The 27957-nt window shown below is 43.4% G+C and overlaps 1 protein-coding gene across 3 annotated transcripts in view; it reads left to right on the plus strand.

The window, feature by feature from the left end:
• Positions 1–27957, plus strand: part of LOC132130877 (amyloid-beta A4 precursor protein-binding family B member 3-like) — a 72619-nt gene that overhangs the window by 17090 nt on the left and 27572 nt on the right. For all 3 annotated transcript variants that reach the window (XM_059542725.1, XM_059542723.1, XM_059542724.1), the window contains 5 exons: positions 4672–4859; positions 4963–5033; positions 8183–8234; positions 23760–23906; positions 24243–24370. In XM_059542725.1, coding sequence (XP_059398708.1) covers positions 4978–5033; positions 8183–8234; positions 23760–23906; positions 24243–24370 — 383 coding nt within the window. In that variant the 5' untranslated portion in view covers positions 4672–4859; positions 4963–4977. The remainder of the gene's footprint in view (positions 1–4671; positions 4860–4962; positions 5034–8182; positions 8235–23759; positions 23907–24242; positions 24371–27957) is intronic.

Genomic DNA, 27957 nt, shown 5'->3' on the forward strand with positions numbered 1-27957 from the left:
TCAAAAACCCGATAGACCCGAACTATGAACTAATCCAATTCTCTTTCCGGCTTAAGACGGCATTGACTGACACAGGTGAATTACTACTAGCGGAACAGAACCTATAGAATATTGCGCATTCGCGACTGAATGAATCATCCCCCGAGACGACTCGTTCTTCCTGAGTCACATTAAAGATTCGTTCAAAGTGAACGAATCGTTCAAGAACGACACATCACTATTGCATTGCATTGCCTGCAGTTAGAAAAAAATTATCTTTGAATGGAAGTCTGTGAGAGCACTCAGGGCAATTCTCAGTTTGACAGAAATCGCCCAAAAAGGGGCGGTACTACACAAAACGCGACTCTACGCTGATTGGACTATTTAGAGGCAGCACAAACAGTCTTGACTAGTGAAAGCTAGCGTAACACTGTAGTTGAATGTAAAATAAAAATAAAATCCCTCCCTTTCCTTTGGTGGTGCGTCGCCCAATCGCCCTAATGGAGAAACCGCCACTGCTGCTCACCTCTGCCAAATTGCATTGTAAAATTATTTGACATAATAAACCCGCCTGTTTAGAAAAGTACCTGAAATATATTTTATATTAATTATTTAATATGAATGAATTTGTATTTAAACTCAAAAAAGGATTCTAAGTAACAAATTATAACGCTATATACATAGTTATTCAAACAAGTAAATTATGGAGAAAGTGAGCATAGAACGTTTATTAGCTTGTCCTTGACAAAAAAGGTAAATGAGAGCATAATCCTGCAGATCAGAAACATTAGCAAAGTCTGAGCTATTTACAAATGAAAAGACTAACAAGATTAAACAATGGTATACAGAAGAACAAGAAACCACAAGCAGGAAACAAGGAACACGACTATCTACAGGAAACACAATGACTGACAAACAAGCACTGAAACACAGGGGTATATATACACAGGCAAACAAGTTAACAAGGGGGGGAGGAGCCAATGAAACACCATGGCAACATATAAAGTGAAGTGACATTCAGCCAACTATGGTGACCCAATACTCAGAATTCTTGCTCTGCATTTAACCCATCCGAAGTGCACACACACAGAGCAGTGAACACACACACACACACACACACTATGAACACACACCCAGAGCAGTGGTCAGCCATTTATGCTGCGGCACCCAGGGAGCAGTTGGGGGTTCAGTGCCTTGCTCAAGGGCACCTAAGTTGTGGTATTGAAGGTGGAGAGAGAACTGTACATGCACTCCCCCCACCTGCAATTGCTGCCAGCCCAAGACTCGAACTCACAACCTTTCGATTGCAAGTCCGACTCTCTAACCATTAGGCCACGACTTCCCGGGGTAGCTATAGGGGTAGGGGTATAGGGGTAGCTAGGGCAACAAAGCAGAGGAACAAGACAAACAGGAGGTCAGCCCGGAAACAATGGAAAAGGAAAGCATTTCAACTTAAAAGTCCTTCGCTTTGGATAAAAGCGTTTGCTAAATGCATACATTTATAAGACGTGACAATATCCAAAAAAAAAAAAAAAAAGTAAATGTGACGAAAAAACAACAACAGCTGCATAAATAAAGTCAGCCATCAAGAAAACAGTAATCCTGTAGCATTATACATTTTTCATAATGCTGAGAGCTTGTAGAACAGCTGTTCAACATAAAAACTGAACAATGTTAAGGTGTGGTCACAAACTCATGGGCAAAAAGAGTATAATGTCTATTGACAATATTGTAGCGATATACAGTTTCAAATCAAGAAACTGTCTGTTGGTCAACTTGCCAAATTCGTATGACCAACTTAACCTGATGTGAAATCTAAGTGGGAAGATCTTTTGCCCAACCATCACTGGGTTTCCCAAAAGCTTAGTAAGCCTAAGAAGTTCGTAAAAAACGATTTCACGACTGATCTTAATATTACGGTCTGTTTCCCAAAAGCATCGTAATTTAAGTAGCTCTTGAAAATCATCGTAGATCTACGAGTGCTCTGGAGTAGTCATTAAGCCCTACGTGTATCGTAAGAAGACAAATTTATACGGTCACCTGCAGGACAATCAGCAGATTACACCTTTAACTTGATTCAAGCGCAATGTGATTATAATATAAGGATTTGATTGTGCTTTATTGTACACTTTATGACTCGTTTTCTTATTTTTGTTTTATTAATTTATAAATGAAATAATTAAAAAGGGCAGAAATATAGAAATACACATTTAAATTAAACGACTGAATAAAAAGAAAAGAATAAAATAAGTAATGTAGGAAATGTTTCAAAGACTGGGGGAACAATATGTCAATGACTTGCTGAAGTGCACAAAAACCAGCTATGTATTTGATCCGAAATAACGTCTCACTCTCTCTCTATGCTGTATATAAATTAATTTAAATAATTTTATGCATTTAGCAGACGCTTTTATCCAAAGCGACTTACAGTGCATTCAGGCTAACATTTATTACCTAACATAATATATAAATATATAAAGTATATTATATATTATTATGTAAAGTATAATATTATAGACTATAATATTGTATTGTGCTATAGTTATTATATCCAGGTTGTCTGTCTGGAACGCAGCATTAGGTTAACGTCAATAAACGTTTGTGTACTACAATTAAGAGCCATTCTATAACGTGACAACTGTGTTAAGTGCATTGTTGGGAAACGCACATGAAACAATAACGAACGATCGCAAAATTACTCGTAGAAAACGCTCTTAAGCTCTAAGATCAATCGTTATCGGGAAACCCGGCCCATGTTGATTCTGACTGAAATGTTCACCAAATAATTTTAATAAATTGACAAAACATTGTCAAATGTGACTGTACCTTTAGGCTAAATGTGGCAATATTTGTAGGAATATTCTTATGTAGATTCAGAGTAATTTACCGTTCTTAGTATCTGGGACTAAAAGACTTATTTATGGATAAAAATTTTTTTTTTTTTTTTATTATTTTTTATTTATTTATGTTTGTATTTACAGTGCAGCCGGAATGTCATTTACAGTAAACAATGGAGACCCTTTGTCAGAGAAACATTAAAATAGCAAGTTTATTTATAAATTTAAAATCAGATGTAGCTTTTAATAATTGTAAAGTGTTTCACTCTTTGTGATGTGTGCATACAACTATTCTGACTAGTGTATAGTAAACGCAATAGTTTCTGCAACACATTAACAATTAAAATGTTAGTTTTTTTAAAGGCTGATGAAAATTTATGTGCAAATGACTATGAGACTTATATGTCATATGTTACTATGAGATCACATTGAATGTCAGAGACAACTCTTACACTCATGTCCAAGCAATCTCGTGTCACTACGGACCCAGTTCTAGTACCACACACACACAGTTACAGTGTTGTTTTCTCCCCAAACATCCCCTCCAGCCCTCTGCATTGTGTTATTTGTGAGAGTGGACAGAGCTCTCCAGATGCATTGTGTTAAATGATTCTCTTAGGCTAGAGATAAATTCAGGCAAATATAATTCAGCAGAAAACAGCTGCTCTTTCCTTATTTGCCATTCTTCCAGTAGCCCTATGCCTAAGTACTAAATCACCAGGAGACATGAAATTTGAAAATGCTACAGTAAAAACCTGCCAATTGGTTGTAAGCTATCTTAACATATAAAGTGAGAAAATCTAGAACATTTAAAATTGCATGTAAATGTAATTTTACTGTACAGTACTGTAAAATGTGTTTGTTTGTTTTTTAAGTAAAAAGGATAAATGTTATAATTTACTAATAATGAGCTATATAATGTTATAAAAAAATTGTGAACAATTTGTGGACTGTGTGGATGAACTCTGATTCATCATGAATCATATGGTTATTTAACTCCTACTTAAAATATACAGAACAAAATTCTGTCTGATAATTTCTAAAGAATTCTCACCATATCTTTTAATCTGCATTTCTGGTCACCACAACTGATGAAAAGATGGATCCCGTTATACAGTCTATACAATTATAGAGTCACTGATGGAAAAGGTTCAAATACGCTAAAGAAACTGGAAAAACAAAGAATTTGCGGGACCTGGAGGATTTTTCGCAAGAATAAAGGGATTCATAAACAACCATCACAAAACAAAAATCATCTAGGTAATGACACACAGTATTAAAAATCAAGGTTTTGTAAACTTTTAAACGGGGTCATTTTTAGAACATAAGCTATTATTTTGTTCTGTGGACAATATGTTTTTATGTAAAATATCATATTCAGGCCAGTACTAATTAAGAAATTACACATATTTTGTATGATCCCTCTTGGTAAAATAATGAATCATTTTGCAGATACTGCAAGGTGTATATACAATTTGACCAAAGCTATATTAAATGTCTGTAAGAGACGGGTTAAAAATAATGGAAATGAACATTAGTCCAGCCCTTTTTAATAAGAGAGAGAAGCTTTTAGTTTTGACCCAATTTTAGGCTGTATGTCATGTGGGCAGATTAGGGCCTGGTCTGTCTCTCATGAGTAGATCTGAGCACGGTGACCGTACCTCGGGGTGTGTATGCCTCACTGAATCTCAGTGTGTGTGTGAAGGCTGCTGGCTCTGTGTTACTTGGTGGGAATTGTAATATAGCACTCTTACAAGGACCTGTCTGTGCTGCCCACAAGTTTAGTATGCATGTGCAATGCTAATAACATATAATTTAAGATGCAGATTAATCCAGAAATTCAATCTCTGTGCAGATAAAATCTGGAAAGAACAGAGTCTGGAGCTGGACTCAGATCTGCCTCCAGGATGGCGCACTATACGTGACAGCACTGGCACCTATTACTGGCACGTGCCCACAGGCACCACACAGTGGCAGCATCCCTCCTACAGCACAGAGGAGGAACAAAATGCCATTAATGGCATCACTGCCAGTCAGATCAAGGTGAGGTACTTCTGATCTATTTGTGTGTGTGTACAGTATGTGTGTGTTCATGTGGCTTTGTGAATGTCTTTGTTAGCTGTCCCTTTACTCTTGATTTCTTCAGACTGCAGCAGATGGCATGCTGGAATCAGGAGGCAGACCGACTGAAAACCCTCTGCCCTCTCTGAGTGAAAGGTGAGGGAATCACACCTGTGCTTGGTGACTGTACAGCTGAGGACAGGCTGCAAAATATATCTCTGAAACTAGACATTAAAACTTGTAAAGCAAAGTGTGTGAATCTTAATGTGATTTAACCAAGTTGGAAATGTTCTTAGTTAACATCCTTGTTGGAATAAAATGTGCTTGTTATCAGCAATTTTCCTCTAATTGTAAGAGTTAGGAATATTCCAGGTTCGATTGAAATGGTTGTTTGATCGGAATGTTGTTTCGGGATAATGAATGATTGTAAAACATTGCACTTATTACACGGCATCTTGAATTTTACTTAAAATATTTTATCATGTGAGAACAAAGAGACTGTAGAGTGCTACAACAAAAAATCTTTTATTTTATTTAAAAAATATCAATAACCAATAAGATGAGATATCAATGATTGTTTAATTATATTTTAATATATTTTATTTCTAGGGATAGATTTACTAAACAGAGAAAATTAGAGTGAGAGCTCAACCCCAGATAATTTCCATGATAATCAACATAATCCACCAAGAGCAGCACAAATTAGTTACTAATTAGTTAGTTAGTTGGTTTACAAACAACACAAAATGGGTTAAGACAGGCTTTATTTATTTATTTATTTTTAAATAGTGGGGTAAAAACCAGTAAACTACGGAGCCTCGCACATGACATGCAGGAAAAAATAGTGGGCTAAATTGTGCGCGCGATTTACTAATTCGTTCCCTCAATGTACTAAAACGTGCACACGATTACTATTGCGTTCCCTCGATTTACTATTTCGTTCACTCGATTTATAAATCGTGCACACGATTTAGCAAATTGAGGGAACGCTTTAGTAAATCGAGGGAATGCAATAGTAATTGTGTGCACGTTTTAGTACATTGAGGGAACAAATTAGTAAATTGTGCGCACAATTTATTTATTTTTTCTTGCATGTCATGCGCGGGGCTCCATAGTAAACCAACTCGTCATAATTAATAAAGTATGTATTCAGTTTTTGACTCATAATAAATTTTTTGTCATAATTTAGATATAATTAGATTTATTTCCCTTACATTTCATAATATCAGTGAGATTTAATGGAGAGCAATTATTTCTTAAATCTGTTTTGCTAATTTTTCTTGTGAGAAAAAGACCCCAGTAAATAACAATATTATATGTTGACAGTCTCATTCATGTCCATTTTTATGTCTCCTGAGGAATTTGAGGTGAAACATTTGAGGTTAAGTTAACAAAGTAAAAAAAACAGCTTTGTTATGCTCAGTTACACAGTTCAGTGGTCAGTTTTTTTTAACCACACCATGCCATGTTTGATCAGTCAGAATTAAGTATTCCAAAGCACAGTGTAAACAGATAAACAGTGTCCATGTATCTGCATACATTTTATGGAAGTCATTAGGGTATGGGCATTAGAACCATTGAATGTGGGTGGGACAAGATCCACCCACTTTTTAAGACCAATGATATTTGACCCACTCATTTTTACCATCTCTAATTCATTGCATATGCCTGTTCACTTTTCAGAGTGGCATCAGTCAAATCACATACTCTTGTTGCTGCACTGAATAACAGTTACACTTACAGTACACTATGTTGGGCCCAACCATGCATTAGGGACTATGTCTTAACCAGAAGTTATTTTTATATTACTGATTAAGTTACAATGTGTCCACAGCAACAAAATGATTTGGGAAAATGTATCCCCAACTAATCTGTTGCAATTGATTCAATGTGCTGGGTGTAGTAGCACATTAGCCATGGACTGTGTCAATTTGCATCCTTGATGCAAAAATGAAAAGTTTAGTAGCCAGAAACAAACACAAGCTAGGCCAAATTCTCCTTCTGGTGCTATGGAAATGAAAAAAAAATTAGTGTTGTCCTTCAATGAAGCCAGTAGACATTTAATTGAACCAACACATTCTTATTACTGAAGATGATATTACCCACCTGGGGTTGTGTGAACAGATGTCAGTTTCGGCTGGCTGCTAGTGGAAATGATGAAAGCAGCCCTGCTTTAGACAGCCAGTCAGGTGTGGCCAGTACAACTGTGAGATGGAGAGTAAAATAGGCCGTTTTGTCTTTGGCTAACCTCCAAAACACTCTGATACCAGGCCATGAGGCCCCAGTCACACTAATGCTCGAACAAAAGTGAGCACTCACCTTGGGAATTAACAATAAGAACAATAAGAATAGTTTCTTTCCACTTTGTGGTGCTAAACATGGTCTTTGCCACTGAAGGACAAAATACTGTACACACATTCATTTAACAGGCTGGAACAGGCCTTTATTAAGTGTCAGGTTTGTCACTGACTGACCTTTCTACTGAATTTGTTCGGCGAGCTGAGATTGGCTGCTGCTAAGTTGTTTGGTAATTGTTGACAGCAACAGGGAATGCAATTACCTTCATTTATTTTGTCAGCACCTTGAGGCAGTGTAACTCGGCAGAGGGCAACATTAGATTCTGGTGCATTAAGTTTCTGTCTTCAGTATATGTTAAAGAGCACTGTTTGTGTACTTGAGCAGAATAAAAGTGAACGATTTATTTTTCAGTTAAATTAAACATTTAGCTTAATGTATTATTTAGCTTTAATAAATGTTCATTTATTTTTATTATTTTTATTATTGTTTCTCATGAGATGAAGGAAGTGTGGAAAGTTGAAAGTGTGCCCCCCAGACTTTCAGACTAAATCAACAATATCAATAACAGTACTCAGATACAAATGTTTTAATTAATATTCTGTTGAATGTTATTATTAATTTTTATTTTATTGAGACAAGACCCAGTCAAGGGCTTTTCATTTTATAGCTCTGTACTATATAATTTTCTCTGCGAGACCATTGTTCATTATAGGAAGGAAGTATACTAAAAAATGCTGTGACTTGTTTATAAGAATCTATGCACAAAGCTGAGCGATATAATTATAGGAGCTGTTTCCTATTAACAAGACAAACTACCCCAGCGGTCTGAATAGCCTTTTCTAGAGCATAGATGACTATGCTTTCAATAGAACACCAAACATAAAAATAGCCAAATGTTCAGCATCTCAATGCTTAATTTGTATTGCTTTTTCTTTTCCTGTTCAAATGAGCCCAGTATTTAATTATGAGTCATTATCATAATGATGTGCTCTCTTGCTCTGCTTCAGGCCCTCATGGCAGGAAGAGAATTTCTGTGCCAACATGGATCCCGACTCCAAGGTAGAATCTTGCTGTGTGGTGCCCTAATACAGTTAAAATAAAAAAGAATAATAAATTATTAGTTTTCTGTGCTATCAGTCACTGTGTCTAACAAAAATCAGAGCACATCATGACGTAACCACTGAGGGTGAAAGGTCAGAGTTGGAAAGGAGCATCAATCAGGGTATGTTAAGTGATGCAGTAGGGTGTTTATGTGCATGTGTGTTGGTGGAGTGTATATAGAGGGTGGGGGCTGTGACCTCTTAAAGCACAAGAGATTCAATTTTAAGACACAGCTTTTTGAGTCTGTGTAAAATGATCCTTGTAGGCTGGGTCATAGATATATGCTCTGTACAAAGTATTTTGACTTCCATCATTCACCAGGCTGGTAAACATTAGCTTGCTGGTTTGATTCATAGGAGTGAGCAATGGACCATCATCAGTGTGCCTCTTGAGATGCTTTTACACTGAAATTACCTGGAACAATTTTTTTCCCAGGAACATTTTACCTCAGACCTGTTGCTGTCTGCTTTTCCATCATGGCCTATAGTACTGTCACACCCAGGGGCTGGCTATGCTTTAACTAAGCCACACCCCTTCTCAACTTCCACCTCGAGGAGGTCCCCAAACCCGACCCAATGGCCAAACAACACGAGAACAAGTAAGTGATAAAACAATCTTTATTTAAATATCTAAAAATAGCTTGGGGAATAGGGAAAGGGCAATTAAAACTAAACTCTGACTCGGCCCTCCAGATGGGCTATGGCCGGGAAGAGGTCAGGGAGCAAGGGGGCCACGGGGATCCGGGGCGTGGGACTCGGGCCCCGGCCTGAGTCTTAGGTATCCGTAGCGCCCTCCTTCTTCCTCCTCTTCGCTGAATACAGCTCACGGTAAGTACTGGTTCACACAGTTCGTTCTTCGAGGTGCTCACTCTCTTTCTCTTCCTCCACAGGCAACGGGCTCTTTCTCTTTCTCCACAGGCAACGGTCGCTTTCTCTTTCTCCACAGGCAACGGCTGGGACACACAGGCACAGTTAGTTCAGCTTGGTTCTGCTCTCACCTCTTCGCTGATTACAGCTCACAGTAAGTACTGGTTCACACAGTTCGTTCCTTGGGTGCTCACTCGCTTTCTCTTTCTCCACAGGCAGCGGCGTAAGTACAGGTTTCCTCAGTCTCTCCTCGTGTTACCCACTCTCTCTCCTTTTCTCTCCACAGGTATCAACTTGGGCACAATAGCACAGTTAGTTTGCTTTGAATGGCTCTCACCTCTGGGCTGGACACAGCGTACTGTAAGTACAGGGTTCGCTCTATTCCTCCTCGTGTTATTCACTCTCTCTCTCCTTTTCTCTCCACAGGTATCAACTTGGGCACAATAGCACAGTTAGTTTGCTTTGAATGGCTCTCACCTCTGGGCTGGACACAGCGTACTGTAAGTACAGGGTTCGCTCTATTCCTCCTCGTGTTATTCACCTCTCTCTCCTTTTCTCTCCACCGGTATCAACTTGGGCACAATAGCACAGTTAGTTTGCTTTAAATGGCTCTCACCTCTGGGCTGGACACAGCGTACTGTAAGTACAGGGTTCGCTCTATTCCTCCTCGTGTTATTCCCTCTCTCTCCTTTTCTCTCCACAGATATCAACTTGGGCACAATAGCACCGTTAGTTTGCTTTGAATGGCTCTCACCTCTGGGCTGAACACAGCGCACTGTAAGTACAGGTTTCCTCTATTTCTCCTTGTGTTACTCACTCTCTTTCCTTTCCTCTCCACAGGTATCAACTTGGACACAAAACACAGTTACTCTGCTTTGGATGGCTTTCACCTCTGGGCTGGACACAGCGTACCGTGCTATCTCCGGAGATCTGAAGCACGCTCACAACATATACTGTACTGAACTAGGCTAGGACCAGCAATCTCCTTGTCCTCCCACGCCGAAGTGCGTGAAGGCGGGGGTTTATCTGACAGGACACACGGCAATACACAGCAGCCCACAGCAATATACAGCACCACGTCAAAATTATAGGTTTTCACAGCACGAAGACTCACCCACCACACTCAGTGTACGGAAAGGACACCCGTCTTCCTTCACTTCGCTTGGTTCGGATCTGGCGATGGAATATGCGGCCTAGCTAGTGATGTCGTCGTTGTGACTACTTCAATAAGTATTCCTTCGGCTCTCCCACCACACTATATTAGGGGTAGGGCCGCCCTCCTCCTCCTGGAGAGATCTACACAACGCCAGGTCAATATACAGGGCACTTTCGACTGGCTCTTAGTACTCACATCAATGCCACTTCCAATCCCCTTTTTCACGTCGTCTCAGTTCGCCGTATAATCTGTTCACTTCTCAACCTTTAAGGTTCGCGATGTCTTCACAATCATACAATTCCAGCCTGAGGGAGAGAGAGAGTTAGACAGCTACCAGCAGCGTACCAAGACGGGCACAACCCAGTGCTTCACACACACCAAAAAGAGCCTTCCAGACTGGGAAATAACTTGGCCTTAAGTACTGCCTTGTCCAGCGTATCCTCCAATCACCAACCGCTGTCCCTAACTAGGCACAGGTGCATCGAATTCCCTGATTTTCCTTCTTACGGCGCTACCGGAAGTTCCGGTGTTCTGTTTTTCCGGTCCGGGCGGAAACGCTTCCGGGCGGAACCAAACTTCCCGAATTTTGGTTCCGCCCCTAAAGATCGTCACCTTGTGACATCCTCCCCCGCCAATCCGTTCTAGTCCCTAGAACGTCCTCGGGCTGTCCACTCCCCATAGCGGGCAGGGGGTCGGCCTCGGTTCTCTCGCCGGGATCGTCTCACTGGTGAATCGGGCTCAGCTTGTTCAGGGGCTGCTTCTGGTTCTCTCGGGGCGATCGGGGGTGGTGCCACCACGGGTCTCCCTGGTACCACAGCCCAACCTTCAATCCAGGGGGCCGCTGGTACAGGTTCCGTGGGGACTTCTTCCACGGCTTCAGGGTAGTTAGGGCATGGGCGAATCATGTTCCGGTGCACCACACGGTCGGGGCCTGACTTCCCTTCTGGCCGGATGGTATAGACCGGCTGCCCCGGCCTCTGCTGCCGGCAGACTACATAAGGGGTGGCCTCCCAACGGTCACTCAGTTTCCCCTTCCCCTGCCGCCGATTATCTCTCACCAACACCCTCTCTCCTGGCAGTAGAGGGGCTTCTCTAGCAGTCCGATCATACAACCGCTTACTTTTCTCTCCTGCCGTCTGTATCCTTTTCGACACCTGCTCGTAGGCGAAATGCAAGCGCTGGTGATGGCGCCCCACCCACTCCGTTACACTTGCTTCCTCTTGGTCGGCTATCACTCCTAGGACCAGGTCAGTAGGCATTCGTATGTGTCTGCCAAACATCAGGTAAGTGGGAGCGTAACCCGTAGTACTATGTATACTGTTGTTATAGGCCTGTAGGAGGTTTGGCAAGGCACTCACCCAATCGTCCTGCCGTTGTTGGTCCAAGGTCCCCAGCAGCCCCAATAGGGTCTGATTGAATCTCTCACAGCCGCCGTTCCCCTGAGGATGATACGAAGTGGTGTGAGTTTTCGTGCAACCGTACAACTGGCATAGTTCTCTAATTACCCTGGACTCAAAGTTGGCTCCTTGATCGGAGTGCAGAAACTCCGGGCATCCGAACGTCTGGAAGACGGCCCGCCATAAAACTGTAGCGGTGGTGGTTGCAGTCTGGTCGAGGGTGGGGATAGCCCAAGCGTACTTTGTGAACAAATCCGTTATTACCAAGATGTTCTGGTAGCGATCTCGTGGTCGGCCCAGTGTCAAGAAGTCCATAGCCATGATATGAAGGGGGGCCTTCGCATGGATGGGTACCATTGGCGCTCGGACCTCCCGTCTGGACTTAAACAATATGCATCTCGGGCAAGCTTGAATTAGGGCGTGCACCGATGCCTCTAGCCCGGGCCAAAAGAAGAATCTCCTAAGCAGGGACACGGTCCTCTCCTGTCCCTGATGCCCCAACTGGTTGTGGTACGCCGAAACTAAAGCCGTTACCTCATCTGCGGGTACCACGATCTGGCGTACTTCTTCGCCCAACTTCGGGTCACTGACCCTTCTGCACAAAACGCCATCTCTCAGCTCCAGCCTGTCCCATTGCCCCAGCAGCCTCCTCCCAGTATCCGTCTGGGCTAACCTCTCCGCTGGCGTCAGCCGTCGGCCCTGTTCCAGCCATTCTCTTACCAGCCGCACATCTTGATCCCTGGCCTGTCTCTCCCTCCACCGACGGGGATCCCATCCCCAGTTCTCAGGCACGGCCTCTTGTCTGCTGCCTGGTGCCTCTACTGCTCCTACCATATAGCCCTCCTCCGGGCTGGCCCCTCCGGGGCTTTCCGCTTCGGGCAGCCTTGAGAGGACGTCCGCGTTCGTGTGTTCACGCCCTGGTCGGTACTGTAGTTGATAGTCAAAGTTGGCCAGTTGGGCCACCCACCGCTGCTCCACGGCTCCCAGCTTCGCCGTCTGTAAGTGTACTAATGGGTTATTGTCTGTAATGATCGTCACCTTGGCACCCCAGAGGTAGTCTTTAAATTTCTCACTTAGGGCCCACTTCAACGCCAGCAGCTCCAATTTGAAAGAACTATAGTTCGCATCGTTCCTCTCGGCTGGGTGGAGGCTCCGGCTGGCGTACGCGATGACCCTCTCAACTCCGTCCTGCCGTTGAGCCAACACCGCTCCCAGCCCGAGATTGCTGGCATCTGTATACAAAAGGAATGGTTTTGTGAAATCTGCGTATGCCAAGATAGGGGCCTGTAGCAGCTCCTGCTTCAATGTCTGGAACGCCGACTCACAATTTGCATCCCAGTCTACGTTGGGCGACCCCCGGCCCCGGTTACGACCTGTGCCAACCAGCAACTGATTAAGGGGTTTAGCAATTTTTGAAAAGTCCTTTATGAAACGCCTATAGTACCCCACAAATCCTAAAAAGGATCGCACTTGCCTCACTGTCCTCGGGGCCTTCCAGTCCTTCACGGCCGATACCTTTCCAGGATCGACGGACACTCCAGCCGCACTGACCACGTGGCCCAGAAAGTTGACTTCTCTCCGTAGTAAGTGACACTTATTGGGCTGTAGTTTCAATCCGTACTTCTCCATGGCCCGAAAGACTTCCTCGAGGTGCCTCAGGTGTGAATCAAAATCTGGGGAGTAGACAATCACATCATCCAGGTAAACTAATACTGACTCCATTAACTGACCTCCCAAGCACCGCTGCATCAGCCGCTGGAAGGTGGCCGGAGCGTTACAGAGCCCGAAAGGCATCCGGTCCCATTCAAATAGTCCAAACGGGGTTGTAAAGGCAGTCTTCTCCCGGTCTGCTTCGGCCACCTGCACCTGCCAGTAGCCACTGGCCAAATCTAGGGTAGAGTACCATGCCGACTGCGTGAGGCTGGCAAGCGAATCTTCGATCCGTGGCAAAGGGAAAGCGTCTTTCTTAGTCACGAGGTTCAGCTTACGGTAGTCCACGCAGAATCTCCAAGCCCCCGTCTTCTTTTGCACCAGCACTATGGGGGCCGCCCACGGGCTGCTGCTTTCCCTAACAACTCCTTGCTTCAGCATGCCTTGCAGGAGTGTACGTACCTCGGTATACAAAGTGGGCGGAATTGGGCGATACCTCTCCCGGCTGGGCCCTGCATCCCCGGTAGGTATATGATGTTGTACCACCTGGGTGCATCCGTAGTCCTCGTCGTGGGTGGCGAACACATGCTGCCATCTCCGAAGGAGGGCCTGTAACTTCTGTGTCTGTGCTTGCTCTAAATCCTCCCCTTGTAACGACTCACCCGCCAGGTGGCTCGGCACACTCCTCTCCATACCACCCCATGGGGTGTCTACTTGTGTCAGGGCCACCTCGATGACAGTGGGGCACACCTGACGAAAACTAATATCCCTCTCTTCCCTTACTTGGTGGGATGTAACCGTTGTCAGACGGGCTAATCGTTGGTGCCGATGTAGTTGCACCGCGTATGGATGTACATTCCGTATCCTCACGGGGACTCTCCCCCGCCGGACCGTCGATAATCCTCGTGCCACTTCCACTTGTGGACAATCCACATGGGGCTCCACCAGCACCCACTCTTCTGGGCCCGCTCTTCGGGGCGGTACTCGCGCCCACACAACAGCCTCACTTTTTGCGGGGACAGACAAAGCAAAACGACACATCACTCTTCCTACCTCTTCCTGTTCCCTGCGGACTTGGCTCATTTGCACCCTTCGACAGTCAGCTACCACACACTCCCACTTGGGCCTCTCTGCAGGTGGTATCTTCGATACGGGCCTAGCCCGAAATAGCTCTTCCCAGCAATCAGCGAGGACATTCATGCCCAACAGGGCTCGATGTGCACCCAGACAATGGTCTTGCACGATAATCACACCTTTCTGGGGGACCATCACTCCGTGAACCTCTAGGTCCGTCAATCGGTAGCCAATATATGGGATGTCGAGGCCGTTTGCGCCCTTCAGAGTAAGCCAGGGGGCCTCCGCCCCTGGTGCCCCTTGTTTCCCAAACACTTCTTCGGATAAACTCTCAGCAAACAACGTCACTTGGGAGCCTGTGTCTACCAGGCATTGAATCTCCTTGCCGCACACTCTCACCTTCGCCACGGGGCTACGCCCAATCATCTGGCTCCTAGAGCCATATCCTCTTCCAGGGTCTTCTCGAGGGGTCCCGGCCACACGACCCACAGTGGCCGGCCGACCTAAAAACCCCCTTCTGACGCCCTGCGGGGCCCACACTGACGGCTATAGTGACCTGGTTTGCCACAGCGGTTACAGATGGGTCGCCCTTGCTCGTCCCATTCGAAACGGGGCCGGTTAAAGTGGTTCGGGCGCCTGAACGGCTCTCGGCCTCCCTCTGAGTACACTCGGTCTCGGGGCGCCGGCCGTGGTTCCTCCCGCGCCCGTCCTTGGCGCAATTCTCCTACGAGGGCTTTAGACAGTTCAGACATCTGATCGCGGACATCTTTCAAAAGTTCAGCCTTCAGTGCTTGCTTCCAGTCAGGGCCTCCGGGTTGTGCTGGTGCTACTTCACTGACAACCGCACACACTGGGGAACCACTCACCTCAGTCTCATCACCTTCCAGGGCCAGTGCCTCTTTCTTCAGATCTTCGAACGTAAGACCCGGGTCCCTTCGAAACTGGATACGTAGGCTCTGTCTCACCGGACCCTCCTTCAACCCCAGAAGAAACTGGTCCCGCAATAGAGTCTCTCCATCTCCCAACCCGTGGTCCCGACGGGTCTGTAGTCGGGCGAATTGCTCTCGCAACCTCAGGGCGAAAGCTCTAATCGGTTGGCGGGGGCCCTGCTTACAATTGAAGAACTGGGAGCGAAGGACAGCTACGGGGGTGTGGTCACCATACTGTTCAGTGAGGAACTGGAACACGGTTTGGGCGTTGGCTCTAACGGCTTCGGGGGCGGCATGCACCTCTCGCCGCGCTTCTCCATCCAGGGAGTTTAACACAAATTGAAGCCGCTGGGCTGCACTAAGGCCCTGTAGGTCGGCCAAGTACTCTAGTTGAGCCTTCCATTCAGACAATCGTACCTCGGATTCTGTCCCCCCATATTTTTGAATCCAGGGGCTCCCCATAAAAACGGGCATGGCACGGGGTTGGGCTGAAAGCCCCGCGTTGTCGGTCATTGGACGACCTTGGTTACTCAACTCGAGGTGGAAATCCTGCCGACTACGCCAAATCTGTCACACCCAGGGGCTGGCTATGCTTGAACTAAGCCACACCCCTTCTCAACTTCCACCTCGAGGAGGTCCCCAAACCCGACCCAATGGCCAAACAACACGAGAACAAGTAAGTGATAAAACAATCTTTATTTAAATATCTAAAAATAGCTTGGGGAATAGGGAAAGGGCAATTAAAACTAAACTCTGACTCGGCCCTCCAGATGGGCTATGGCCGGGAAGAGGTCAGGGAGCAAGGGGGCCACGGGGATCCGGGGCGTGGGACTCGGGCCCCGGCCTGAGTCTTAGGTATCCGTAGCGCCCTCCTTCTTCCTCCTCTTCGCTGAATACAGCTCACGGTAAGTACTGGTTCACACAGTTCGTTCTTCGAGGTGCTCACTCTCTTTCTCTTCCTCCACAGGCAACGGGCTCTTTCTCTTTCTCCACAGGCAACGGTCGCTTTCTCTTTCTCCACAGGCAACGGCTGGGACACACAGGCACAGTTAGTTCAGCTTGGTTCTGCTCTCACCTCTTCGCTGATTACAGCTCACAGTAAGTACTGGTTCACACAGTTCGTTCCTTGGGTGCTCACTCGCTTTCTCTTTCTCCACAGGCAGCGGCGTAAGTACAGGTTTCCTCAGTCTCTCCTCGTGTTACCCACTCTCTCTCCTTTTCTCTCCACAGGTATCAACTTGGGCACAATAGCACAGTTAGTTTGCTTTGAATGGCTCTCACCTCTGGGCTGGACACAGCGTACTGTAAGTACAGGGTTCGCTCTATTCCTCCTCGTGTTATTCACTCTCTCTCTCCTTTTCTCTCCACAGGTATCAACTTGGGCACAATAGCACAGTTAGTTTGCTTTGAATGGCTCTCACCTCTGGGCTGGACACAGCGTACTGTAAGTACAGGGTTCGCTCTATTCCTCCTCGTGTTATTCACCTCTCTCTCCTTTTCTCTCCACCGGTATCAACTTGGGCACAATAGCACAGTTAGTTTGCTTTAAATGGCTCTCACCTCTGGGCTGGACACAGCGTACTGTAAGTACAGGGTTCGCTCTATTCCTCCTCGTGTTATTCCCTCTCTCTCCTTTTCTCTCCACAGATATCAACTTGGGCACAATAGCACCGTTAGTTTGCTTTGAATGGCTCTCACCTCTGGGCTGAACACAGCGCACTGTAAGTACAGGTTTCCTCTATTTCTCCTTGTGTTACTCACTCTCTTTCCTTTCCTCTCCACAGGTATCAACTTGGACACAAAACACAGTTACTCTGCTTTGGATGGCTTTCACCTCTGGGCTGGACACAGCGTACCGTGCTATCTCCGGAGATCTGAAGCACGCTCACAACATATACTGTACTGAACTAGGCTAGGACCAGCAATCTCCTTGTCCTCCCACGCCGAAGTGCGTGAAGGCGGGGGTTTATCTGACAGGACACACGGCAATACACAGCAGCCCACAGCAATATACAGCACCACGTCAAAATTATAGGTTTTCACAGCACGAAGACTCACCCACCACACTCAGTGTACGGAAAGGACACCCGTCTTCCTTCACTTCGCTTGGTTCGGATCTGGCGATGGAATATGCGGCCTAGCTAGTGATGTCGTCGTTGTGACTACTTCAATAAGTATTCCTTCGGCTCTCCCACCACACTATATTAGGGGTAGGGCCGCCCTCCTCCTCCTGGAGAGATCTACACAACGCCAGGTCAATATACAGGGCACTTTCGACTGGCTCTTAGTACTCACATCAATGCCACTTCCAATCCCCTTTTTCACGTCGTCTCAGTTCGCCGTATAATCTGTTCACTTCTCAACCTTTAAGGTTCGCGATGTCTTCACAATCATACAATTCCAGCCTGAGGGAGAGAGAGAGTTAGACAGCTACCAGCAGCGTACCAAGACGGGCACAACCCAGTGCTTCACACACACCAAAAAGAGCCTTCCAGACTGGGAAATAACTTGGCCTTAAGTACTGCCTTGTCCAGCGTATCCTCCAATCACCAACCGCTGTCCCTAACTAGGCACAGGTGCATCGAATTCCCTGATTTTCCTTCTTACGGCGCTACCGGAAGTTCCGGTGTTCTGTTTTTCCGGTCCGGGCGGAAACGCTTCCGGGCGGAACCAAACTTCCCGAATTTTGGTTCCGCCCCTAAAGATCGTCACCTTGTGACAGTACCGTGAAGGTTAGGCAAATAGTCTTGTGAATTAGGACTGTGCACGACTGCTCCTCCCAGTCCAGGAGGAGGCGCAAATGTTGAACAATGATAACATCATACAAATTGACAGACAATCATCATTTTTTGTCACCATTTCCAGTTCCCGCTGGATTTCATCATCAGGACTGCCCAGACTTTTAAAAAATTGCGGCTTAAATACAATGCTATGTAGATTCAACCAATACAAATTCTGTGTGAACTCAACCAGTCAGTCCAGCCCCTGAAAGTTCTGGACCTTTGAAAAAGTACTACCTCGCAAGCAGGGACTTTTTGAGGGGCAAATTTTTATCCAGAACTTTATTTAGATCCAGGATTATAAATATTATAAAGACACTTAACACTAGGATGCTTACAGGAGCTTGTTGCTGTAATATGTGTACTGTGAGTCACATTTGATAAAAACATCTGTTAAATGGTTACTTGTAATTATTACTAAGAAATATTTAGATATGACAATATAAAACATCTATAGATGTTGTCCAGAATGTCAACATGAACTGCAGGCCAAAATATTTAATAAACAAAAACATTGGGACAGATTTACTTAACAGGGTAAATTACACACGATTTAGCAAATTGAGGGAACGCTTTAGTAAATCGAGGGAACGCAATAGTAATTGTGTGCACGTTTTAGTACATTGAGGGAACGAATTAGTAAATTGTGCGCACAATTTATTTATTTTTTCTTGCATGTCATGCGCGGGGCTCCATAGTAAACCAACTCGTCATAATTAATAAAGTATGTATTCAGTTATAATTTTGACTCATAATAAATTTTTTGTCATAATTTAGATATAATTAGATTTATTTCCCTTACATTTCATAATATCAGTGAGATTTAATGGAGAGCAATTATTTCTTAAATCTGTTTTGCTAATTTTTCTTGTGAGAAAAAGACCCCAGTAAATAACAATATTATATGTTGACAGTCTCATTCATGTCCATTTTTATGTCTCCTGAGGAATTTGAGGTGAAACATTTGAGGTGAAGTTAACAAAGTAAAAAAAACAGCTTTGTTATGCTCAGTTACACAGTTCAGTGGTCAGTTTTTTTTAACCACACCATGCCATGTTTGATCAGTCAGAATTAACTATTCCAAAGCACAGTGTAAACAGATAAACAGTGTCCATGTATCTGCATACATTTTATGGAAGTCATTAGGGTATGGGCATTAGAACCATTGAATGTGGGTGGGACAAGATGTCAACATGAACTGCAGGCCAAAATATTTAATAAACAAAAACATTGGGACAGATTTACTTAACAGGGTAAATTAGTGTGAAAGCGCAATTCCAAAATTCCAAACTCATACATGCATATTCAATAAGATCAGATGGCAAAATAACGGTATCCATGCCTTTTCAACACTAATTCTTCACTGCGCATCTTTAGTAAATCCTGACATAGTTGTGACTAGTTGTGATTTTTTTTTTTTTTAATTAAATTTATTGTAATTGTACATTTATTTCTTGTAATTCATGACTAAATATGTCACAGATGAGGCTTTTTTATTTCACACTTGTGGCTTTAAATATCACAATATAATTTTTTTTAATTGTGTATTTCTTATAGCTGTGGCTTTTCTTTGCAGTTTTGACATTATTTCTTGTAATTGCAACATAATTTCTTGTAATTGTATAACTGCAAATTTGGTCAGAGAGCCAACATAGCCAGGTCCTTCAGCTTCACCCACTTGTTCACATTCACCAGAATTTTGATTAATTTCGCCTGTCAGCACCAATCAAGTCACTATAAAAAAGCCACCTTCTCATCATCACCCCAGTGTCTGTTCTTGTTGTTCACTAGTGTGCATCAAATTACCTGGCTACATACTTACCGGCTCTACCTACCTATTCGTCAAATCCATCCCAGTCGTCTGCCATCAACTTCTGTCTTCCAACACGGTGACCCAGCTTTACCCTGCAAAGCAACCTCAGTGACTCAGTGACTGTCTCAGTCTTTGCTCAAGCTTATGTACTATATTATCTCACTTTTGATCATCTCCTGAAGCCTGTAAATATACTCTGTTAGACCATCATTTATCTGTGTTGAATTATTCTGTTTGCTGACAGACCAGACTAACAACATTCAACATAACACAGAGTAAAGTTGTTATCAGAACCAGGCCCCTTTCACTGAGCTTATGCATGATATTCATCAAGCCCTTCAATCTCTCATCACCTTTCCTTCACTTTCTGCCTCTGCCAGTCCCATGGCCCATCTAGTGGCTAACTGGTGAGGAGGAGGAAAGCAGTGGATTTCTTCTTCGAGATGCAACTGTAACTATTCCCCAGTGAGCGAGCTAAGATTGCTTATGTCCTTTTGTTCTTGTCTGGACTCACATTTCTATGGGCACAATCCAAATGGGATGTCAATGGCCTGATAACCAACTCGCTCACGGCTTTTGCCATCCACTTCAAAGAGATTTTTGGCCAGACAGACAGCGATCTGTTCATCAACAATCAACTCTTCTGGCTACGCCAAGGCCAATCTACTGTGAGTGACTACACTCTGCAATTCCGCACACTAGTGGCAACAAGTGGCTATCACCTCCAGCACCAGAACCAATGCAAGCTGATTCTTACCATCTCACTCGTACGGAGCATTAACAAAGAATGAATAACGTGTTCTGTCTATACTGCGGAGTAGTGGGACATCTGATATGCACTTGTCCTGCCCGTTCACCATGCCCAGCAGTGAGTATCCTTCAGTTACAACCCATGATTGCTCCATTAACTTGTACTACCATACTGGTAACCACTGCCAAGCAATCTATTTCAATGCAAGCCCTGCTCGACTCGGGATCTGCTGGGAACTTCTCGCTGAACCTTCTTTGACAACTCAACCTCTAGAGGAAAACCTGTTCTCAACCTTTTCTCTCGGTTGACTGAATATTCCCCTGAGGTTAAGTAGAACACTGGTATGATCCTACAATGGAGTGATGATTGCATCCAAAACTGTATATCTTCTGTTGAGAAATCATGTGGACCTTCCGTAGAACAACCATCATCCACAACAAGGAAGGTGGCTATCTGTTCTACCACAATTGAGAGTACACGAACCTCAGAAGCTCCAGAGATTCCACTGGATTACAGGGCAAATCAGGATGTCTTCATCAAGCAGGTAGGAATGGAGTAGCCATCTCATAGGCCATGGGACTGTGCATTTGACCTGCTGCCTGGGGCAACGCTGCCAAATGGTAGAATTTACACTGTCCATCTCTGATCAGAAAGCCATGGAGGAGTACATTGAGGAGGCTCTCAAACGGGTTCATCTGCCCTTCTACTTCAACAACTGCATGAAGTTTATTTTCATCGGTAACTGTATTGATTGCTGGGTCCTGAATTCACAGATGGTCATTTAACCAGTATCCACTTCCTCTGGTCCCTGCCACCCTAAAACAGCTATGTGGGGCTTGCATCTTCAAATACACAAGGGTGATGAATGGAGGACCACATTTGTAACACCATCCGACCACTATGAATATCAAGTGTTGCTGTATGGCCTCTCCAGCTTACCCTAAGTCTTCCAGGGATTCATGAATAAGGTGTTCCAGGAGTACCTCCACCGCTTTGTGATTACGTACATCGAGAACATCCTCATCTACTTCCGAAACTTGGTCAAACATCACCACCATATGGCACAGGTCTGTCAGAAATTGAGGGAGCACCATCTGTAGCTAAACTGGAGAAGTGTGAGTTGCACCATGATACCGTCCTCAGTTACATAACTGACCATCATGGCATTCACATGGACCAGAGGAAGGTTCAAGCCATCAGAGATTGGCCTCAACCTACCACCAAGGAACTCCAATATTTCCTAGGTTTTGCCAATACATATCGCCGATTTATATCCAACTTCAGCCAGCTCTGTACACCTCTCACCTCACTCCTTAGTAATAAGCCCAAGACTCCAACCTGGATATCTGATGCCATTAATGCCCTCCATCAGCTCAAGGCAGCCTTATGTATAGCTCCTACTTTGGCACACCCAGACCAACAACTCCCTTTCATTGTCAAAGTAGATGCTTCCACATTCAGGGTAGGAACATTCCTGTCCTAATGTCACGGAGAGCCTCCCATCCTCCATCCATGTGCCATGTGCTTTTTTCTTCACCTGCTTCAATTTTACAGTCACTTTCCAGCCCAGATCCAAGAACCAAAGAGTATTCACACGCTCCCATCTCCATCACCCCTAGGACAATAACACTCCTCTGGAACCCATATTCCCTCCAGCCATTATTGTGAGTCCCATCCAGTGGTCCCTTGATGACCAGAACACATAAGCCACTAAGCCACTCACTCTGAACCTGCTCTGCTGGAAGGTCCAGAAGGGAAGGTCCATCATCCTTACATCTAACCCTTCTGGACTTTAGACATTAATCTCTGGGATCTGGACACCCAGGCAGCCAGCAAACCCTCTCACTCCACCAAAATCACCACTAGTGGCCCAACATGGCTTGGGAATTCTCCCAATTCCCAAGAGCTGCTCAGTCTGCGCCATATTCAAGACTGCCTAACAGTGGGCCACAGTTCATCTACAGTATCTGGCAAGACTTCTTCAAACTCCTCTGAGTTTCTTTCAGTTTATCATCTGGATATCATCCTCAAACTAATGGCCAGATTAAGTGTAAAATCCAAGAGATTGGGAGATACCTGAGATCCTACTGCCATCTGGAGCTGTTCCCTGCCCTGGGCAGAGTATGCACTCCCTATGCCAAAGTAATACCACCCTGCCACCTTTCCAGTGCATACCTGCCTTCCAGCAACCCCTGTTTCCCTGGTCAGGTGAGCCATTGGACCTTCCAGCTGTGAATAGGGGCGGGACTCAGCACATGTCCACCTGCAACAGGCAGTTCTGAGACATAAAAGCCAGGGTGATACTCAATACTCAATGCTCCCCAAGCGAGGATCGATCCCGGAATCAGTGCCGGGACGGGTTGGTATTCACACAGAAGGCGATCCGGCAATTTTCCGGGACGAACGTGCAGTGTGAAAGGGGCTTAAGTCTTTGTTCAATATTATCTTCTATATTATATCACATGTGATCATTGCTTGCTCCTCTCCTGAAGCCTGTAAATAAACTGTTAGACCAGCATGTACCTGTGTTGTCTCCTTTTGTTTGCTGACAGTATGTCATAATTGAATCTTTATATTTTACAGTTTTGGTTTTAAATATCACAATATGACTATTTCCTGTAATTCTGACTATTTCTTGTAATTGTGTGACTACATATTTCACAAATGGACTTTATATTTCACACTTGTGACTTTAAATATCAAAATATGACTACTTCCTGAATTTTTTTTTGTTGTTGTGACTTTATATCTGGTAGTTGTGACTATTTATTGTAGTTGCAAGTTTATTTATTAAAATTATGATATCAAAATTTTACTTTATTTATCACAGCTGCGATGTTATCTCTTATAATTATGACTCTATCTCATGATGTGAATTTAAACATTACAATGTACCTTACAGCTTACTTTTTTTTATTATTATCATGTTTAGCCATAGAGTGGATGGTCATCCCAAAAGTGTTAGGGAGATTAATGCATTTTGGAACAAATGTCAACTTATTTTTCTCATATATATTGTTTCTAAAGTACGAGCGCTGTTAGGAAAAACTCTTCATTTGTCTTTCAGTGTTTTGCTGTGCGCTCGCTGGGCTGGGTTGAAATCCCTGAAGAGGAACTTACCCCTGGCAAAAGTAGTCTTGCAGTGAACAACTGTATTCAGCAGCTCTCTCACAGCAAAGCAGAGGGCCGGGACGCAGTGGGTGCCTGGGGAGAGGTGAGAACAGCCTGAGATCATAAATTACTTAGAATAGATTAGGTGTGCTTAGCTGGGGCCCAGCAGTGTCCTTGGAGGTCCGTTGGATTAATTTAGCCAGGTGTAATAGCAGTACTAGTGTGCTGTTGTTACATACTGCTGAGTGTTGCCAGTATATATTTTGGTCAGTTACCCATTAGCAAGTTACATGAGGTTTATGCACTATTTTATGTTCCAGTTTGCATTATTTTAAATTACCTCAGCTTAGCACAGTTAGCTTAGCACTCACAGAAGGTCATGGTAACTATTCAAATCATACACGTGTATGTGTGTGTGTGTGTGTGTGTGTGTGTTCAGGGTCAGGATATGATAATGGTGCTCAAGAAAGACACTCTAAGTCTAATGGATCCTGTGGACCGCAGCCTCATACATCGTCAGCCCATAATCAACATTCGTGTATGGGGGGTGGGCTGCAACAATGGCAGGTAGACTGACCTATACACTTGTTCTATTTCTGGGTCTAAAATTTCTTGGGTTTTTTTCCATTTTCAATGGTATCATAGATTAATTTGGATTGCTACAGAGACTGTTCACAACACTTTAACAGAAAATGTTTAAGTTTGGAAAATGGCCAGTACAGTCATAATTCCTTATTCAATGATGGGCAGGTCTTTGAAAATATAGAGCTTTTTTTTAATTTACAGCTAGAGTGAAGCCCAGTATAGCTGTCTTGAATTTAGTTGTGGCTTTCCTGTAAAACACTAAGACACTGAAGGGGAATATTTGCAATCCAAGCTATAATAGGACATTTTTTGCATGAAATGTGTTGCTTTTGTTTTTGATTTGTGTGTTGATAAAAGCTGTAACTGGCTAGAAAGTAGAGTAGCTCCCCTTGTGAAAAAGAAGTGCACTTGTGTCCCCAAATTGAATGTGCAGTTGTACTGTACTTCATATACTGAACATTGATTTTTTTTTTAAATGTACTTGCAGATAATATAATAACAATGTAATAAAAGACACTTAAAGGGATAGTCCACACAAATATGGAAATTCTGTCACCATACCCATATCTAACCAACGTTCTTCAAAATACCTTTTGTATTCAGCAAAAAAAAAAAAAAAAAAAAAAATGCAAAAGGTTTGGAAAGACATGAGGGTGAGTAAATGATGACAGAATTTACATTTTTGGGTTTACCATCCCTTTAAGGAATTTATTTTAATGTTATTATTATTATTATTATTTTTAACAAGTACTCTTTTTTTCAAAAGTATGATAAATGCACTTCTTTTTTACAAGGGTCTTGAGCTTGCTAAAACGCTTATGTTTTTGAGTTATTTTAACTATTATTAACCTTTTTTCCTTTTTTCCTTTTTTAAACCACCACTCTTGAAAACAGAGACAGGTAATAACTGTACTTTTCTTTAAAAATTCAATTATGCCTAGAAAACATGTCTCATGATGTCTGAGTTCCATCGTGGTCCATGAAGTAGCACTCCTTAGCCATGTTTTCTTTCATTCCTGTACCGGCTTGCTTTATCTCAGGTTGTGTAATTTATACTAAAGTGGAAAAAATATTTTGGATTAACTGATGACAATAAAATTATTTACAGGTGCATCTCAATAAATTAGAATGTCATGGCAAAGTTCATTTATTTCAGTAATTCGACTCAAATTGTGAAATTTGTGTATTAAATAAATTCAATGCACACACACTGAAGTAGTTTAAGACTTTGGTTCTTTTAATTGTGATGATTTTGGCTCAGATTGAACAAAAACCCACCTATTCACTCAATAAATTATAATTCTTCATAAAGACAAATAAAAAAAAGTGAATTCTTAGTGAATTGTTGGCCTTCTGTAAAGTATGTTCATTTACTGTACATGTACTCAGTACTTGGTAGGGGCTCCTTTAGCTTTAATTACTGCCTCAATTCGGCGTGGCATGGAGGTTATCAGTTTCTGGCACTGCTGAGGTGGTATGTAAGCCCAGGTTTATTTGACAATGGCCTTCAGCTCATCTGCATTGTTTGGTCTCTTGTTTCTCATTTTCCTCTCTATGGGGTTCAGGTCTGGTGAGTTTGCTGGCCAGTCAAGCACACCAACACTATGGTCATTCAACCAACTGTTGGTGCTTTTGGCAGGGTGGGCAGGTGCCAAAACCTACTGGAAAATGAAATCAGCATCTTCAAAATGCTGGTCAGCAGAAGGAAGCACGAAGTGCTCCAAAATGTCTTGGTAAATGGGTGCAGTGACTTTGGTTTTCAAAAAACACAATGGACCAACACAAGCAGATGACAATGCACCCCAAATCATCACAGACTGTGGAAACTGAACACTGGACTTCAAGCAACTTGGTCTATGAGCTTCTCCATCCTTCCTCCAGACTCTAGGACCTTGGTTTCCAAATAAAATACAAAACTTGCTCTCATCTGAAAAGAGGACTTTGGACCAGTGATTAACAGTCCAGTTCTTCTTTTCCTTAGGCCAGGTAAGATGCCTCTGACGTTGCCTGTGGGTCAGGAGTGGCTTAACAAGAGAATATGACAAATGTAGCCAAATTCCTTTACACGTCTGTGTGTGGTGGCTCTTGATGCCTTGATCCTTGTGAAGTTCACTCAAATTCTTGAAAATTCTCTTCAGTTTTGCTTGACAATCCTCATAAGGCTGCGGTTCTCTCGGTTGGTTGTGCATCTTTTTCTTCCACACTTTTTCCTGCCACTCAACTTTCTGTTAACATGTTTGGATACAGCACTCTGTGAGAAGCCAGCTTCTTTGGCAATGAAGGTTTGTGGCTTACCCTCCTTGTGAAGGGTGTTAATGATTGTCTTCTGGACAACTGTCAGATAAGCAGTCTTTCCCTATGGTTGTGTAGCCTAGTGAACCAAACTGAGAGACCATTTTGAAGGCTCAGGAAACCTTTACAGGTGTTTTGAGTTGATTAGCTGATTGGCATGTCACCATTTTCTAATTTGTTGAGTGAATTGGTGGGTCTTTGTTAAATATGAGCCAAAATCATCACAATTAAAAGAACCAAAGATTTAAACTACTTCAGTCTGTGTGCACTGGATTTATTTAATACACAAGTTTCACAATTTGAGTTGAATTACTAAAATAAATGAACTTTTCCATGACATTCTAATTTATTGAGATGCACCTTTAAATGTTTGCTTTGCTCTGCATGTCTCCAGAAACACCTTCCCCTGAGTTCAATCAATATTCAATTAATAAATTCTGATGATGACCCAGTTAAAGCCTAATTTGGGGGATTTATTTAAATCGTTTGAACGGGGGTGTGGGGGGTTTCACTAGTTTGTAATGGGACCATCAGTAGAGCATGTTGGCAATTTGCCAATGAGAAATTTTTGCTAGATGAGAAACATTTAAACCTTATCTAATTTTGTGAGATGTGAAAATGTGCTCAGATGCAAATCCAAAAATATACCCTTTCAGGCTAAATAGCGCCAGCTAAGTGCAAGTAAGTATGACTTGCATGTTCTCTCGTAAAAAAAATAGAGTAAATGAGTACTAGATTTCACAAGCTTCAGTATACTGTGTGAGCTTGAGCCACACGCCGTATGAAGCACCACTGCTCTATATTTCTCCAATGTAATATTCATGAATTAAATATTCTCTTTGATCGAGGCACAGTAGGCCTTCTCCTCTGCATTGCATTTTGAAAAATCATACTGCCCAGAAATGCAGATCGATCTGTATTTATAGAACACTGACATCTAATACTAGCGAGTACAGTCAGCTAAGAGAGACTTTCTAAGGTTGATGTGAAGAGATTTATAGAATAACAAGTTAGGTTGAGAGATTAGAGATGGTTTAGCATCACGTTGTAAATACCCAGGTGACCAGTGTCATATCCAGCTTGTAGTGAATTTTGTCCTATTTTTATTTTAGCATTTTACAGCCCTATTCTTAGAAGGGCTGCTCACTTCTGTGGCCTTTCAGTATGCTTATGGCAAAGTCATATACAACTTAATCATCATGGTGCCACATTGTAGTTTATCAAAATAAGAATTGATTCTATTATACAGAATATAATAAGAGAAGAGTTTTAGCAAG

The sequence above is a fragment of the Carassius carassius genome, chromosome 47 (assembly GCF_963082965.1).
Source record: "Carassius carassius chromosome 47, fCarCar2.1, whole genome shotgun sequence".
NCBI lineage: Eukaryota > Metazoa > Chordata > Actinopteri > Cypriniformes > Cyprinidae > Carassius > Carassius carassius.